Source organism: Gorilla gorilla, chromosome 2 (assembly GCF_029281585.2).
Source record: "Gorilla gorilla gorilla isolate KB3781 chromosome 2, NHGRI_mGorGor1-v2.1_pri, whole genome shotgun sequence".
In the NCBI taxonomy this organism is placed as follows: Eukaryota; Metazoa; Chordata; class Mammalia; order Primates; family Hominidae; genus Gorilla; species Gorilla gorilla.
Window position 1 is genome coordinate 43,584,836 of NC_086017.1, and position 14,775 is coordinate 43,599,610.

The 14,775-nt window shown below is 40.5% G+C and overlaps 1 protein-coding gene and 1 long non-coding RNA gene across 26 annotated transcripts in view; one reads left to right on the plus strand and one right to left on the minus strand.

The window, feature by feature from the left end:
* The window catches only part of LOC129532643 (uncharacterized), a 33,114-nt gene extending 21,921 nt beyond the window's left edge, over nt 1–11,193 (plus strand). Inside the window, exon 3 of the long non-coding RNA XR_008678464.2 lies at nt 10,908–11,193. This is a non-coding gene — a long non-coding RNA (uncharacterized lncRNA). The remainder of the gene's footprint in view (nt 1–10,907) is intronic.
* Nucleotides 1–12,300, minus strand: part of CLASP2 (cytoplasmic linker associated protein 2) — a 223,912-nt gene extending 211,612 nt beyond the window's left edge. For 13 of the 25 annotated variants that reach the window (XM_055383029.2, XM_055383025.2, XM_031009614.3 and 10 more), the window contains exon 1: nt 11,854–12,300. In XM_055383029.2, coding sequence (XP_055239004.1) covers nt 11,854–12,048 — 195 coding nt within the window. In that variant the 5' untranslated portion in view covers nt 12,049–12,300. The remainder of the gene's footprint in view (nt 1–11,853) is intronic. The other 12 variants (XM_055383021.2, XM_055383023.2, XM_063703674.1 and 9 more) reach the window with 1 other exon arrangement.
* Between the last annotated feature and the right edge of the window lie 2,475 nt (nt 12,301–14,775).

Sequence of the window (14,775 nt, forward strand, 5' to 3'; positions counted from 1 at the left end):
ATGATTTCCACAGTATACTGTTAAGTGAAAAAAGCAAAGTTGGGAAAAGTATGTATATCAAAAAAAGGGGAATTAAATAGATATAGACAGACATAAATGTTTATAAAAAACAATGATGGCTGGGTGCGGTGGCTCATGCCTGTAATCCCAGAACTTTGGGAAGTCAAGGTGGAAGCATCACCTGAGCCCAGGAGTTTGATACCAGCCTGCACAACATGGCAAGACCCCATCTCTACAAGAAATAAAAAATTAGGCATGGTGTCATGCGCCTGTGGTCCCAGTTGCTGGGGAGGCTGAGGTGGGAGCATCACCTGAGCCTGGGACGTCAAGTCTGCAGTGAGTCATGATGGTGCCACCGCACTCTAAACTGGGCAACAGAGTGAGATCCTCTCCCAAAAAACAAACAAAAAACACACAAAGACCCAATGATGGAAAATAAAGTTTTAACGGTGAGAACAGGATACAAGGAACAGGGAAAGAAACTAGAGTTCTTTGAAGATATCTTCTTTTAGCAACAACTATTTTGAAAATGAAATAAAATAAATGAATCTAAATTTACATCGAGTTAGTAGCATAACCACACAAAAGACTATTTTCAAGTAACTTGAAACACAGTAACTTGGCTCTATCTTGTCAATGGGACATATCCTACAGACAAAAACAAAACTCTGAAAAATACAGTTAACAGTCTTTATAAATCTTATTGTTGTTGACAGAAAAAAGATACAGACAGAAGACAGAAGTAAAAACTGTAGTCTTAAATCTGAATTAGAAATATCAGTATGAACTCATGATATATTTTTCTTTAAAATTAAAATAAAATCTAGGTCAGGTGTAGTGGCTCATGCCTGTAATCCCAGCACTTTGGGATGCCAAGATGGGAGGATTGCTTGAGCCCAGGAGTTCGAGACCAGCCTGGGCAACATACGGAGACCCTATCTCTAGAAAAAAAAATTTTAAAGTTAGTTGGGCATGGTGGTGTGCGCCTGTAGTCCCAGCTACTTGGGAGGCTGACATAAGAGGACTGTTTGAGCCCAGGAGGTTGAGGCTGCAGTGAGCTGTGTTTATGCCACTGCACTCCAGACTAGGCAACAAAGAGAGAGAGACCCTGTCTCAAAAAATAAAAATAAACCAAATAAAATAAAATCTAACTCTGTCCATTGAAGAAATCTAGAAACAATGACCAAACAAGGAACATGAATACCACTAGCACCACATTGCAGTTTCCAGGCACCTCTTCCCATGAAAAAAAGATCAAGAGCTTGGAGAGGTGGCTCATTCCCGGGCTGGAGCAGGAAATACATCTTGTGATACCAGACAGCAAAGAAGCAGTCAAAGATTACTAGGGTCATGTCAAGATAGGACAGTTTGAATATCAAAAAGGATAGTAACTGCATTGTCTTGAAACACATTAGATATGTTTAAATATATGAGTTCATAATTATATGAAAACAAAAACAAACATTTGAAGGACACTAAAAAAAACCATTATTTTCACAATTAGTAAGTAAATGGAAAGAATCATAGCAATATACCTATCATTCTATATAAACCATATCACTAGGTAATCAAATAACTGTAAATGGGGAAAGTTTCTCCTTATAAAACTATTCCAGCCAACAAATGAAGAAATAACAGAATTCAAATATCACCATTTTGCAAACTCTAATGAATTAACAGATCTAGACACTGAACGTTAATGGCCTCTAACATCACACACACACACAAAAGAGACCTAGAGCTTGTGTGGCCTTCCATATCTCAGGTGTCTCCAGGAAGGAGATGAAAGGAGAGTATTTCCTATTAAATAGTCTTGCCTCCCTGCCCCGCAAAAAAGGACTCAATTTAAGTTTTAGATCTAACTAAATTACCAATTTACAGGAAAAACAGATGGAACAGTCAAACATCATTACACGAATGAAATTGGCAAGATCCAGACTGTGGGAAAATCTACACAAATAAAACTCAAGAATTTTTTTATATAGAGACTGAGGGGGAAACATTAAAAGAGACTTAATAAATATGTTGACTCTTGCAGGCAGAATAATAACCTCACAAAGGCGTTACATCCTGACTCCCAGAACCTCTGAATATGGTATCACACTTGGCAAAAGGGACTCTGTGGATATAATTAAGGATCTTCAGAGGGAAAAATTACTCTGGATTATCCTAGGCCTAAAGGTATCACAAGGGTCTCCTCCTTCCCCATCTGTTTTGTGGTGAGAACGTGACATCTACGCTCTTAGTAAACTTCAAGTACAATATACATTAACTATAGTCACCATATTGTGCATTAGGTTTCCAGAACTTACTCATCGTATAACAGAAAGCATGTACCCTTTGACCAATACCTCCCCTTTTTCCACATCCTCCAACCCCTGGTAATCACCATTCTATATTCTATTCTGTTACTATCTATAAATTTGACTTTTTTTTTTTAAAGATTTGACATAAAAGTAAGATCATGCCATATTTGTCTTTCTGTGTCTGGCTTATTTCACTTAGCATAATGTCTTCCAGTTTCATCCATGTTGTCACAAATGGCAGGATTTCCTTCTTTTTTAAGGCTGAATAATATTCCTTTGTGTGTGTGTCATGTGTTGTGTGTGTGTGTGTGTGTGTATACATATATATATATATAAACACATACACACACACACACCCCACATTTTCTTTATCCATTCATCTGTTTATGGACACAGCAGTTTCCATATCCTGGCTATTGTGAATAATGGTGCAATGAACAAGGGAATGCAAATATCTCTTTGAGATAGTGATTTATTTTCTTTGGATGTATACTCAGAAGTGGAGCACATGGTAGTTCTATTTTTAACTTTCTGAGGAACCTCCTAACCATTTTCCATGATAGCCGTACCAATTTACATTCCCATCAACAGTGTACAATTTTCTTCTCCACATCCTCTCCAATACTTGTTCTCTTTTGATTTTTTGATAGCAGACATCCTAACTGGTATGAGGTGATATTTCATCGTGGTTCTGACTTCCATTACCCTGACAATTACTGATGTTGGTATCTTCTCAAACATTGAGTTAGATGAGCATCTCATACGTTTTGGATATTAAACCCTTATCAAATATGATTTGCAAGTATTTTCTCCCATTCAGTAGAATGCCATTTTGTTTTGTTGATTGCTTCCTTTGCTATCCAGAAAACTTTGTAGTTTGATGTAGTTCCACTGTTTATTTTTGCTTTTGTTGCCTGTATTTTCATGTCAAATCCAAAACATCACTGCCAAGACCAAAGCCAAGGATATTTCCCCCTATGTTTTCTTCTAGGAGTTTTACAGTTTTAGGTCTTGCATTTAAGTCTTTAATCCATTTTGAGGTAATTATTGTGTACGGTGTAAAATAATTTCACCATATTTCATCCAATTTCATTCTTTTGCATGTGGATATCCAGTATTTCCAATACTGTTTATTGAAGACACTATCCTTTCCCCATTGTGTATTCTTGGTGTCTTTGTCAAAAATTAGTTGACTATACATGTGTGGATTTACTTGAAGGGTCCTTATAAGGGGGAATCCTTTTAAAGACAAGGGTACTTATAAGAAGGAGGCCAAAAGCCACAGTCAGAGGAGATTTGATGACAGAAGAACAGGTCAGATGAAGAGATTTGACGACGTTATACTGCTGGCTTTGAAGATGGAGAAAGACACCAAGAACCAAGCAAAGCAGACATCCCCTAGAAGCTGGAAAATTCTCCCCTGAAGTCTCTAGAAGGAATATAATCCTGCTGACACCTTGATTTTATCCCAATGAAACCCATTTTAGATTTTTGACCTCTAGAACTGTAAAAGAATAAATGTATAAGTGTATAAGCTAGTAAGTGTGTCATAATTTGTTAGCAGCAATAGGAAGATAATATATTAATGAATCACAACATGTGGCTGTTATTTGGTTCCTAATTTTTCTTAAAATAACTTACTAAAAGATTTAGAAATGTGAACCCTGCACATGTGACATCAAGGAATTATTGTTTTATAATTGTGATGAAGTTGAGGTTACATTAATAATTTTTTTAAAAGAACGTATATCTTTGACACAGTAACTAGGAAGTCCTAGGGATGAAACAATATGGTATCTGTGATTTGTGACACAGTGATGGGGCAGGATTGGCCACGGGCTGATAAGCTTTGTGACTGAATTTATTTTACTGTCTACCTTTACATATGTTCAATATTCTCCATAGTAAAGTTTTTGTAATTACAGAAAGCATGATTCCTAACGGTGAGATGTTAGAAAACACCCTTGGTACCCAGAACACAAGGAGGCATACTTTCTTTTATTCATCCTCATCCTAAGGGTCTTAGCCAATACACCAAAACCAAGCAAAACTGTTGTTAGTCTGTGATATACATATAGAAAACCTTTTAAAAATCCACAAATTGGATAAAAAATGTTTTTAATTATTATAATAATAAGCAGGCTAGCCATAAAAATCAATATACCAAATGCCATTTTATTTCTATATGCCAAAAAACATAATTTTTAAAGGCATAGTGGCTCATACCTATAGTTTCAGCTACTCAGAAGACTGAGGCCAGAGGGTCACTTGAGCCCAGGAATTGGAAGATGCAGTGAGCTATGATCGTGCCACTACACTCCAGCCTGGGCAACAGAGCAAGATCCTGTCTCCAAAATAAATAAATAATAAAAACACAAAAGAACAAATAGCATTTATGATACTCTCTAACACTTTAAATTACCTAGGAGTTGGCCAGGCGTGGTGGCTAACGCCTGTAATCCCAGTACTTTGGGAGGCCAAGGCAGGCGGATCACCACAGGTCAGGAGTTTGAGACCAGCCTGGCCAACATGGTGAAACCCCGTCTCTACTAAAAATACAAAAATTAGCTGGGCATGGTGGCATACACCTGTAGTCCCAGCTACTCTGGAGGCTGAGGCAGGAGAATCACTTGAACCCGGGAGGCGGATGTTACAGTGAGCTGAGATCACGCCACTGCACTCCAGCCTGGCGACTGAGTGAGACTCCCATCTCAAAAAAGAAATTCTGCTTCCTTCCATTTTCTCAGTGAAGTCGGAAGCAATGCATGCCTCAGCTGACAATGATGATTGTAGAAGAGGTACTAGTAGGACCAAGGGGAGAGGAAAAGATGTAGAATAGTTGTTTAAGTGAAAGAGTGAATGAACTAAGAAAATATAGTATGACTGTCAGGCAGCATTAAGGGCCCATATAATGGTCAGGAATTTAAAATGAAGCCAGTTAAAGAGGTTTCGTGTTTTTCTCCAAACACCTTCAGTTGCCCTAGTGTAGGTATAGGGTAGGCTGAGTGGGATTAATCAGTATTGCATTTTTTTTTTTTTTGAGACAAAATCTCATTCTCTCACCCAGGCCGGAGTGTAGTGTCGCAATTTCAGCTCACTGCAAATTCTGCCTACCAGGTTCAAGGGATCCTCCTACCTCAGCCTCCCGAATAGCTAGGATTACAGGCATGCACCACCATAACTGGCTAATTTTTTTTATTTCTTTTTTTTTTTTTTTTTTTTTTTTTTTTTTAGTAGAGACAGGGTTTCACCATGTTGGCCAGGCTGGTATCAAACTCCCAACCTCAGGTGATCGGCCCACTTCAGCCTCCCAAAGTGCTGGGATTACAGGTGTGAGCCACCACGCTCAGCGCAGTATAGTATTTTATCAAATGAGGACCATAAAACAAGAATGAAGAGAGAAAATAGAATTAAGAATGAATGTAAGGACTAATATCCAGAATCTACAAGGAACTCAAATCAGCAAGGAAAAAAAAACAAATTATCCCATCAAAAAGTGGGCAAAAGGCATGAATAGACAATTTCCAAAAGAAGATATACAACTGGCCAACAAACATATGAAAAAATGTTCAACATCACTAATCATCAGGGAAATGCAAATTAAAACCACAATGAGATACCACCTTACCCCTGCAAGAATGGCCATAATTAAAGAGTCAAAAAACAATGGATGTTGGTGTGATGTGATGTGATGAAAAAGGAACACTTTAATACTGCTGGTGTCCACTCTGGAAAACAGTATGGAGATTCCTTAAAGAATCCTAAAAGTAGAACTACCATTCCATCCAGCAATCCCACTACTGGGTATCTATCCAAAGGAAAAGAAGTCATTATATAAAAAAGACACAGGGACATGCACGTTTATAGCAGCACAATTCACATTTGCAAAGATATGGAACCAACCTAAGTGCCCATTAACCAATGAGTGAATAAAGAAAATGTGGTATACATACACCATGGAATACTTCTCAGCCATAAAAAGGAACAAAATAATGTCTTTTACAGCAACTTGGATGAGCTGGAGGCCATTATTCTAAGTGAAACTCAGAAAATCAAATATCGTTATGTTCTCACTTATAAGTTAGGAGCTAAGCTGTAAGTAATCAAAGGCATAAGAATGATAAAATAAACTTTGGGGATTCAAGGGGAAGGTTGGGAGAGGGTTGAGGGATAAAAGACTATATATTGGTAGTGTACACTGCTTGGATGACAGGTGCACTAAAATCTCAGAAATCAGCAACAAAGGACTTATCCACGTAACCAAAAGCCACCTGTACCCGCAAAACCACTGAAATTATAATAAAATTTTTTTAAAAAAAGAATGGATGTAAGGATATGATTAATGGGTAAGCTTAATGAAACAGATGTCACGTGGGGTGGTAAAACTCTTCAAGTTCAAAGAAATGAGGTTCTGAATTTAGAGTTCCAGAATATCATAATCACCAACAGTAATGCCACTGGTGAAAGGGTCAGACCGGGCGCAGTGGTTCACGCCTGTAATCCCAACACTTTGGGAGGCCAAGGCGGGTGGATCATCTGAGGTCAGGAGTTTGAGACCAGCCTGGCCAACATGGCAAAACCCTGTCTCTACTAAAAATACAAAATAAGCCGGGCATGGTGGTGCATGCCTGTAATCCCAGGTACTCAGGAGGCTGAGGCAGAGGAACCACCTGAACCCAGGAGGTGGAGGTTGCAGTGTGCTGAGATCCACTGCACTCCAGCCTGGGCGACAAGAGCAAAGACCTGAGCAAAGAGCTGAGACCATTGCACTCCAGCCTGGGCGACAAGAGCAAAACTCCACCTCAGAAAAAAAAAAAAAAAAAGAAAGAAAGTGTGAATCACCAGCAACCATACACCTGTAGTGGTCTGAATTGGTAGTGGCAGCATTTACAACCATGTAACTATCATTATGTCTTCATGGGTAGTCAGTATGACATATTTACATGTTGAAATATATTTTACCTCATAAATTATGTGTGATTTTCCTTTATAGTACAGCTAAGACATTACAGAGGTTTTTAAAATTTATGTGTATCAGATATTATCTATAAATTTTATTTCAGAATTGAAAAGGGAGAAGGGGTGATTAAAAGGGGCACTGACTCTGACAGGATTGAGAATCACTGCCCTAGTAAAATTTTTTATGCATATGTAACAAGGTGACAAAAAGGACAATGTTAAGAGTAAATAATTAAAAACAACCTGGATGTTCACCTATATGGCAGGTAAATGGAATAGGCAACATCAATATGTATTAATGGGTAGATAAACCTCATCTCTTTTGGCAAACTAAAAAATGGCATATTTCTTAATAGTTTATAGGATATATAATTGAGGTGACACCAACGTTGGGAAGAATCCTCCTCAGAATGCGAAAGGGGCTATGATTTCGAATTCTGAGAAAAGACATGAAATGCTAGCACACAGCCCTGCACTACATAGCGCTACATAGTTATAAATGTTTTCACTTTTTTTTTTTTTCTCTCCCCTGAGACAGGGTCTGGCTCTGTTGCCCAGGCTGGAGTACAGTGGCCTAATCATGGCTCACTGCAGTCTCAATATCCTGGGCTAATTTTTTGGTAGAGATGAGGTTTCACTATCTTGCTCAGGCTGTGTTTTCTCCATTTTTTAATGCCAACTTACTCTATGGTTGCAGAGGAAATGTAAATGTTACTAATCCTCATAATATACAAAAGTAAAAGTAGAGCTGGCAAATAATAGGATATTGAAGAGGTTTATAAAAGTAGAGAAAAGGAATATGGATATTCTAATCTCCCTAGGCTCAAGCAACTCCTTCACTAATTTACCAGGTCTATGGCCTAAAGCAATATACTTATGTCTCCTTTTCTACAAAAAAAGGAAAATAATAGTACGCTGGTTTCCTAAGGCCACCTCAAAAATTAAATGAGACAATGCAAATAAAGCATTTGAGACAGTGCCTGGTACTCACTAAGGACTCTGTAAATGGTGGTTATCATACTTAACTGTATTTTATGAGGCAAATTTTATTGCCATAATGCTATTTAAAAATTTGAGAACTCCTGAAATTGCACGACTGTTCTTAGTAAAAGTCAAATGTCAGACTACATATATTACATATATGCCTATTTCCATATTTTGAATCTTCAATTATGACTTCTCCATTGAACTTGGGACCCCAACTGTCTATCATCTCAACTTGTAACAGTCTTCTCACACCTAACACAGTAAAAACTAAACTTTTTACATCCTTCACCCAATTTATTTGTTCTCCTCTCAGTCTTCCCTATTTCAAAAAATAGCACAATCTAACCTACTGCTCAATCAAGGCAATTATCCATAATTCCTCTCTTTCTTTCAACCCTCAAACCCAATCCACCAGGAGCTCCTGTCGGATCTACCACCAAATCACAGCCCAAATTTTCCACTTCTCAGCATTGCCATTGCTATCAAACCAGGCCTAGCCACGATTATCTCTCTGCTGCTTCTGTTATTCCTTTATAGTCGACTCTCCACAAAGCAGCCACCCTTTACACACATAAAACCCCCCACTGTATTTATTTTTTTTTTAGACAGGAACTTGTTATGTTGCCCAGGCTGGTCTCAAACTCCTGGCCTCAAGTGAGCCTTCTGTCTCAGCCTCCCAAGTAGCTGGGACTACAGGCATAAGCCACCACGCCCAGTTACCTCCACCATATTTAGAATAAAATCCTATGATGTTATACCTGCCCAGTTACTGCCACCACATTTAGAATAAAATCCTATGACTTTACAGCTGCTTCCTCAACTTCGTCTTTCTTAACACCTCACTCATTTAAACTCTAGCCAGGCTGGCTTTATGTTCCTCGACAAAACTAGGGTCTCTGAATTTGCTGTTTCCTCTGCTTCAATCATTCTTGACTCTCATGTTTCTTCAGTGTCTGCACTCACATGTCACCTTTCTTGACCACCCAAAGTAGAGTTTCATAATCATTTCATACCATGTTGATTTACAAGCACATGCTACCTGAAATGATCTAATTTCTATACCTGTCTACCTCTTTCTAAAGCAATGGCAGGGATCTCACTTTCCCATCTTCTGTTAAGTTACCTTCTCAATGAGGTCTTTAACGACCAACTATTTAAAATTCCAACATATGCATCTTGCCTAGTATTCCCTATTCCCTTCACTGTTTTTTTCTCCAAACCACTTATCACCATCTAACACACTATACATTTTATTTATCTTTCCTGCTTATTCCTCTCCTCCTACTAGAATCTAAGTCCACAAAGACAAGGAATTGTCTTTTTTTCACATTGTATCTGCAATGCCTAGAAGAGTGAGTTCCTGATAATAATAGGTCATCGATAAATATCCTAATGCAGCTGAATGAATGGGCCTTGTCTTGTTCAAAGCTGGATGGATCCTTAGCATCTTGAATACCCAGCATACAGGAGGCACTCAAATTTACTAACACAATGACTGTTAAGACACTCAGATTCTGAAGTACTACCAATTCAAAGAAAAACTGTATTTTGTTCAGTATAAACTGAAATTGAAGTATGATTCTATTTGTATGTTCAAAAGCTATGACACACTTTTTAAAACAGTTAAGTATGCTTTATTGTATCTTAAGTAAAAAAAAAAAAAAAAAAAAAAAGATTACCCAGTTGGGTAACTTAGTTTATAAAACTTAAAGCAACAGATTAATTAGAATGCCCTTTCCCTAGCAATGTCAGAAAAGTTTTTATGCTATAGAATTCAACAGAAAGGGAAGAACTAGTGACTTAGGAAAGAGAGCAGAATTGATGGATCAATGTCCTTGAGTAAGCAAGAAGGCATGGAATCTAATACTTTCGTGGAGGGAATTGCATAAATGAGAAAAACAGGCAATTTATCTATTCTAACAAGGAAAAAGGAAGATTATATGGTCACAGCTACAAGGAAGTGTATAGATAGGTGGTGGGAGACTATGGCAGTTCTCTTCTGATTGCTGAAATTGTCTTAGGCTACATTATCTAGTGAGGAGCATGGAGAAAATACGTAGTGAAAACAGAAAAGAACCCGGATGAGACCCCTGATGGATTCTAACTCTTAAAGAACAGTTAAAAACACAGCACCGAGTAGAAGTAGGGCTTAGAGGCATAACAGAAAACTAGCATACTGTGGTATCACAGAATATCAGCGTGATTGCTCAACTGTCATTCACTGAGGTACATCTGAGGAGTGAAATGGCCCAAAGCCAATTCACAACAGCCCGTGTAGAAGATGGCACATCAATCTTCACTTCGGAAGGGGTGCAAACATTACCAAAGCGCTTTCTACAACAGTCTATGCTGTAGCATAAAACCAACTATCTTGAGTGTGAATATGTATATGCCTTTCTTACAGAGTAAATTTAGCTTGTTTCTTCCAAAGAAATAATCTCCCAAATGGTAATGATATATTATTAAATTACCTTTTCCCCAAACTTTTTAAAAATAATAATCAAGAGATGGTATGTAATGAAGCATCGACGTGGGTAACTCTCAAACTTTATTACCCTTGTAAAAAGTCTAACCTTTCCAAAACTCATCTGGGCTTTACCATTAAATCTGCATCATAATTCTAGAGTTTGTCTTTCTTCTCTTTTTGAATAAAAGGTTTCAAAGTACAGCCTATTCGCTGGATCATGAGAATATGTTACTAAGAAGAATCACTTCATCCATGGGAAGCTGCAGTCAGCATTTTAAAGCAACACTGCCACCAGAAGACAAGAAAGAAAAGTAACTACTAACGACTACGGGGCAAGTTAAATACAAAATATTTACCTGGCCTCCCAACGCGGCTACATTACACCCTGCCTACCACCAACTCTTCAGAAAGGCTCATTCTTTCTCGTACCTCATCTTTGTAACTTTTTTCCCCCCAGCATTAGCCTATCTACTAAGACACATCAACCTAAAATCGTATCCTAATGTCCTATGTGTTGGTCTGCGTAGTGTTTACACAGGTGAACACAAATGTCGAAGTCTTTCACTGATTTTTTTTTTTCAAAATAAGTGATCAACATTGTGTCCTAGTAACTCCGCAACGTGTCACGGAATCGCTGAATTTGTCATTGTTCACAAGTGTAGAAAAATGTAGTCAGAAGTCAGTCCTCGGCTCGCGTACGAAGAGGCGGGCTGCCCAGTGGGGACGCAGGACCCCCGTTTCCCCTATTTTTATTTATTTTTTATTTTTTTTGAGACAGAATCTCACTCTGTCGCCCAGGCTGGAGTGCAGTGGCTCGATCTCGGCTCACTGCAACCTCTGCCTGCTAGATTCAAGCGATTCTCCTGCCTCAGCCTCCTGAGTAGCTGGGATTACAGGCGCCCGCCACCACGCCCGGCTAATTTTTGTATTTTTAGTAGAGACGGGGTTGCACCATGTTGGTCACGCTGGTCTCGAACTCCTGACCTCGTGATCCGCCCGCCTGTGCTTCCCAAAGTGTGTTTCCCCTCTTAAGCGGTGGTTCGGACGGGAGCTTTCCCGGCCCGGCGCTCGCGTCCGGGATTAAAGGGCTGCCGCGGAGGGCGTGACCAGCCCAGCCTCGCCGCCGTCGCTTACCCGGTAGTTGCTCGAACCCACCCAGCCGGTGAGCGCGTCGACTGTCTTGCCTAGGCGGCCCAGGTCCTCCTCCAGGTCTGGGATGGCGCCGGGGGCGCCAAGGTAGAGCAGGAGCTCCTGGCCGACCTGCAGTCGGCCGCCGACGTCCTTCTGCTGCACCTGGGCGCAGAAGTACTCCATGCTGCGGGGCTCCATGGCTGCGGCCGCCCGCCCGCCTGCCAGTCTGTGAGCGGCCAACTTTCGCCGAGAGCCGCCCAGCCTCCAGTGCGGGTCCCCGCGGGAGCGGGCGGGACTCACTTAGCCCGCCAGGGGCGCGGCTTGCGGGGCGCAGCGGGCGGCGGGAGGAACGCCAAGCACCCAGCCGCCCCCAAACTAGTCAAACTCGGCGCCCCCCGATCCCCAGCCCGCTTCAGAGGCCGCGGCCGCGGGCGACGTCAGCACGCGCGTGACGTCAGCACGACGCCGGCGAGGGCCCTCCCGTCCGGCTAGCGTTTTGCTGCGGAGGTGGTGGAGGTGGCTGCGGAAACCGCTGGGAGCGATTGGGGTCCGAGTTGGGCCGAGCCGTCTGGGAGGCGGGCCGTTCTTCGCTAGCCGCTGTCGGGGCACCCTGCCCTCGCCCTGTGAAATGTGGAACGTTTCCAAGTTTGCCTCCACTTGTATTCAACACTTAGGAAAGTACTTGGCATCCCCTTTTCCCGCCCCCACTGCCGGTTTAAAAAAAAAAAAAAAAAAGAATACACTCCTGACTTCTGTTTCCAGCCACCACCACAGTCACTGTGTAATACTTAAAAAAACAAAAAACAAAAAACAAAACTTCGGTTTGCCTAAAGTAAAACGCACAGATTTTCAGCGTACACTTCATGAGTTTCGGCAAATGTATTCACCCGTGGAACCGCCACCCCAGTGAGGGTACAGCACGTTTCCAACACCCCAGGAAGTCCCAGGACACTTCCCAATTACCTCCCCTTCCCTAGGCAATTCTAATTTGATTTCTATCACGGTAACATAGTTTTCCCTGTTCCTGAACTTCATACAGTCTGTACTTCTTTGGAGTCTGGTTTCTTTTAGCATAATGTTTGGGGTCCATCCAGCGCTGTTGGTGTCTCAGAAGTCCATTCCTTTTTATTGCTTTCCATTCTGTGGAATCACTACCATTTGTCGATCCATTCACTTGTTGGTAGATATTTGGGTTGTTTCCTATTTTTTATAATTATGAATAAAGCTGCTACAACGGTTAGTGCACAAGTTTTTGTGTGGATATATTTTCTTCTCTCATAGGTAAATACCAAGGACTGGCATTACTAGGTCTTGTAAGTTGTATGTTTAACTTTAGAAGAACCTGCCAAATTGTTTACCAAAGTGACTGGATCATATTAAATCCCCACCAGCAATGCTTGAGAGTTCCAGTTGCTCCACAATATTTGATATGGTCAGGGTTATTAGTTTTAGCCATTCTGGTGGGGGTAAAGTTGTCTAATACATTCCAAAAGCACACTGTGTTTATCTTCTTGACAATTATACCCAATCACAACAAAATGATTATTTATGTAATATCTTTCTCTTCTAATACACAGAAAGCTCCAGGAACCTTTGTGTTTTCCTAGGGTGGTGCCTAGCAAATAATGGGTGGCCAATTTAAGTTAAATGAGTGAATGAATTCAACAAAAATTAATATTTGAAATATTCACAATAACTAAGAATAAACAAACTCAAAATTCAAAGAAATTGACTGTTTTCTGTGTTCTTTTTTCAGTATTTCTGTGTTTCACATTGTATTCAGGTTGTAAAGTTTCTTCCATCTTTAATTGGTTGTAATTTCCCTCAGACTGTGCCTCAATCAAGTAAACTATGTGTGATGGTTAATTTTATGTGTCAACTTGACTGGGGCAAGAGATGCCCAAATAGCTGGAAAAACATTATTTCTGAGTGTGTCTGTGAGAGAGTTTATGGAAGAGATTATCATTTGAATTGGTGAGCTGAGTAAAGCAGATGGCCCTTCCCAATGTCAGTGGACATCATCCAATTCGTTGAGGCCTGAATAGAACACAAGTGTGGAGAAAGGCCAAATTCACTCTCTCTGCTCGATCTGAAACATCCATCTTTTCCTCCTCTCAAAGATGGGTGCTCCTGGTTCTCAAACTTTAGGATTCAGACAGAAACTTATATCATCAGTCCTCCAATTCTCAGGCCTCCAGACTAGGACTGTATTACACCACCAGGTTTCCTGGTTCTCCAGCTTGCAAACAGCAGACATGAGACTTCTTGCCTCCCTTAACCGTGTGAGCCAATTCCTATAATAATTATCCTCTCATTAGGCCAAGTGCAGTGGTTCACACTTGTAATCCCGGCACTTTGGGAGACTGAGGTGGAAGGATCTCTTAAGCCCAGGAGTTCAAGACCAGCCTGGGCAACAAAGTGAGACCTTGTCTCTACAAAAAAAAAAATCAATAAATTAGCCAAGCGTGGTGGTGCACACCTGTGGTCCCAGCTACATGGGAGGCTGAGGCAAGAGGATCACTTGAGCCCAGGAGGTCGAGGCTGCAGTGAGCTGTGTTTGTGCCACTGCACTCCAGCCTGGGTGACAGAGCAAGACTCTGTCTCAAAAAAAAAAATTTAAAAATTTAAAAAAATTATTCTCCACATATCTATCTACCGGTTCTGTTTCTCTGGAGAACCCTGACTAATACATTATGGTAACTATTCCTTGGGTTTGAGTGTCCAAAGGTTCTGTTCTTAAAGGGTTGCAGAAAGATATAAAAAGAGGATCCTATCCAGAAGAACTTTACACTGTAATTGCTGGTGACCAGGTGCAGTATGTGGTATAGAAAAAAACAAAATGCAGGAGCCCTGGATTCTAGGTTCAGCTCTACCTGTTCCTGTGACCAAAGGTGACTGCTGCTCTTCACCCTTGGTTGTCTCTAT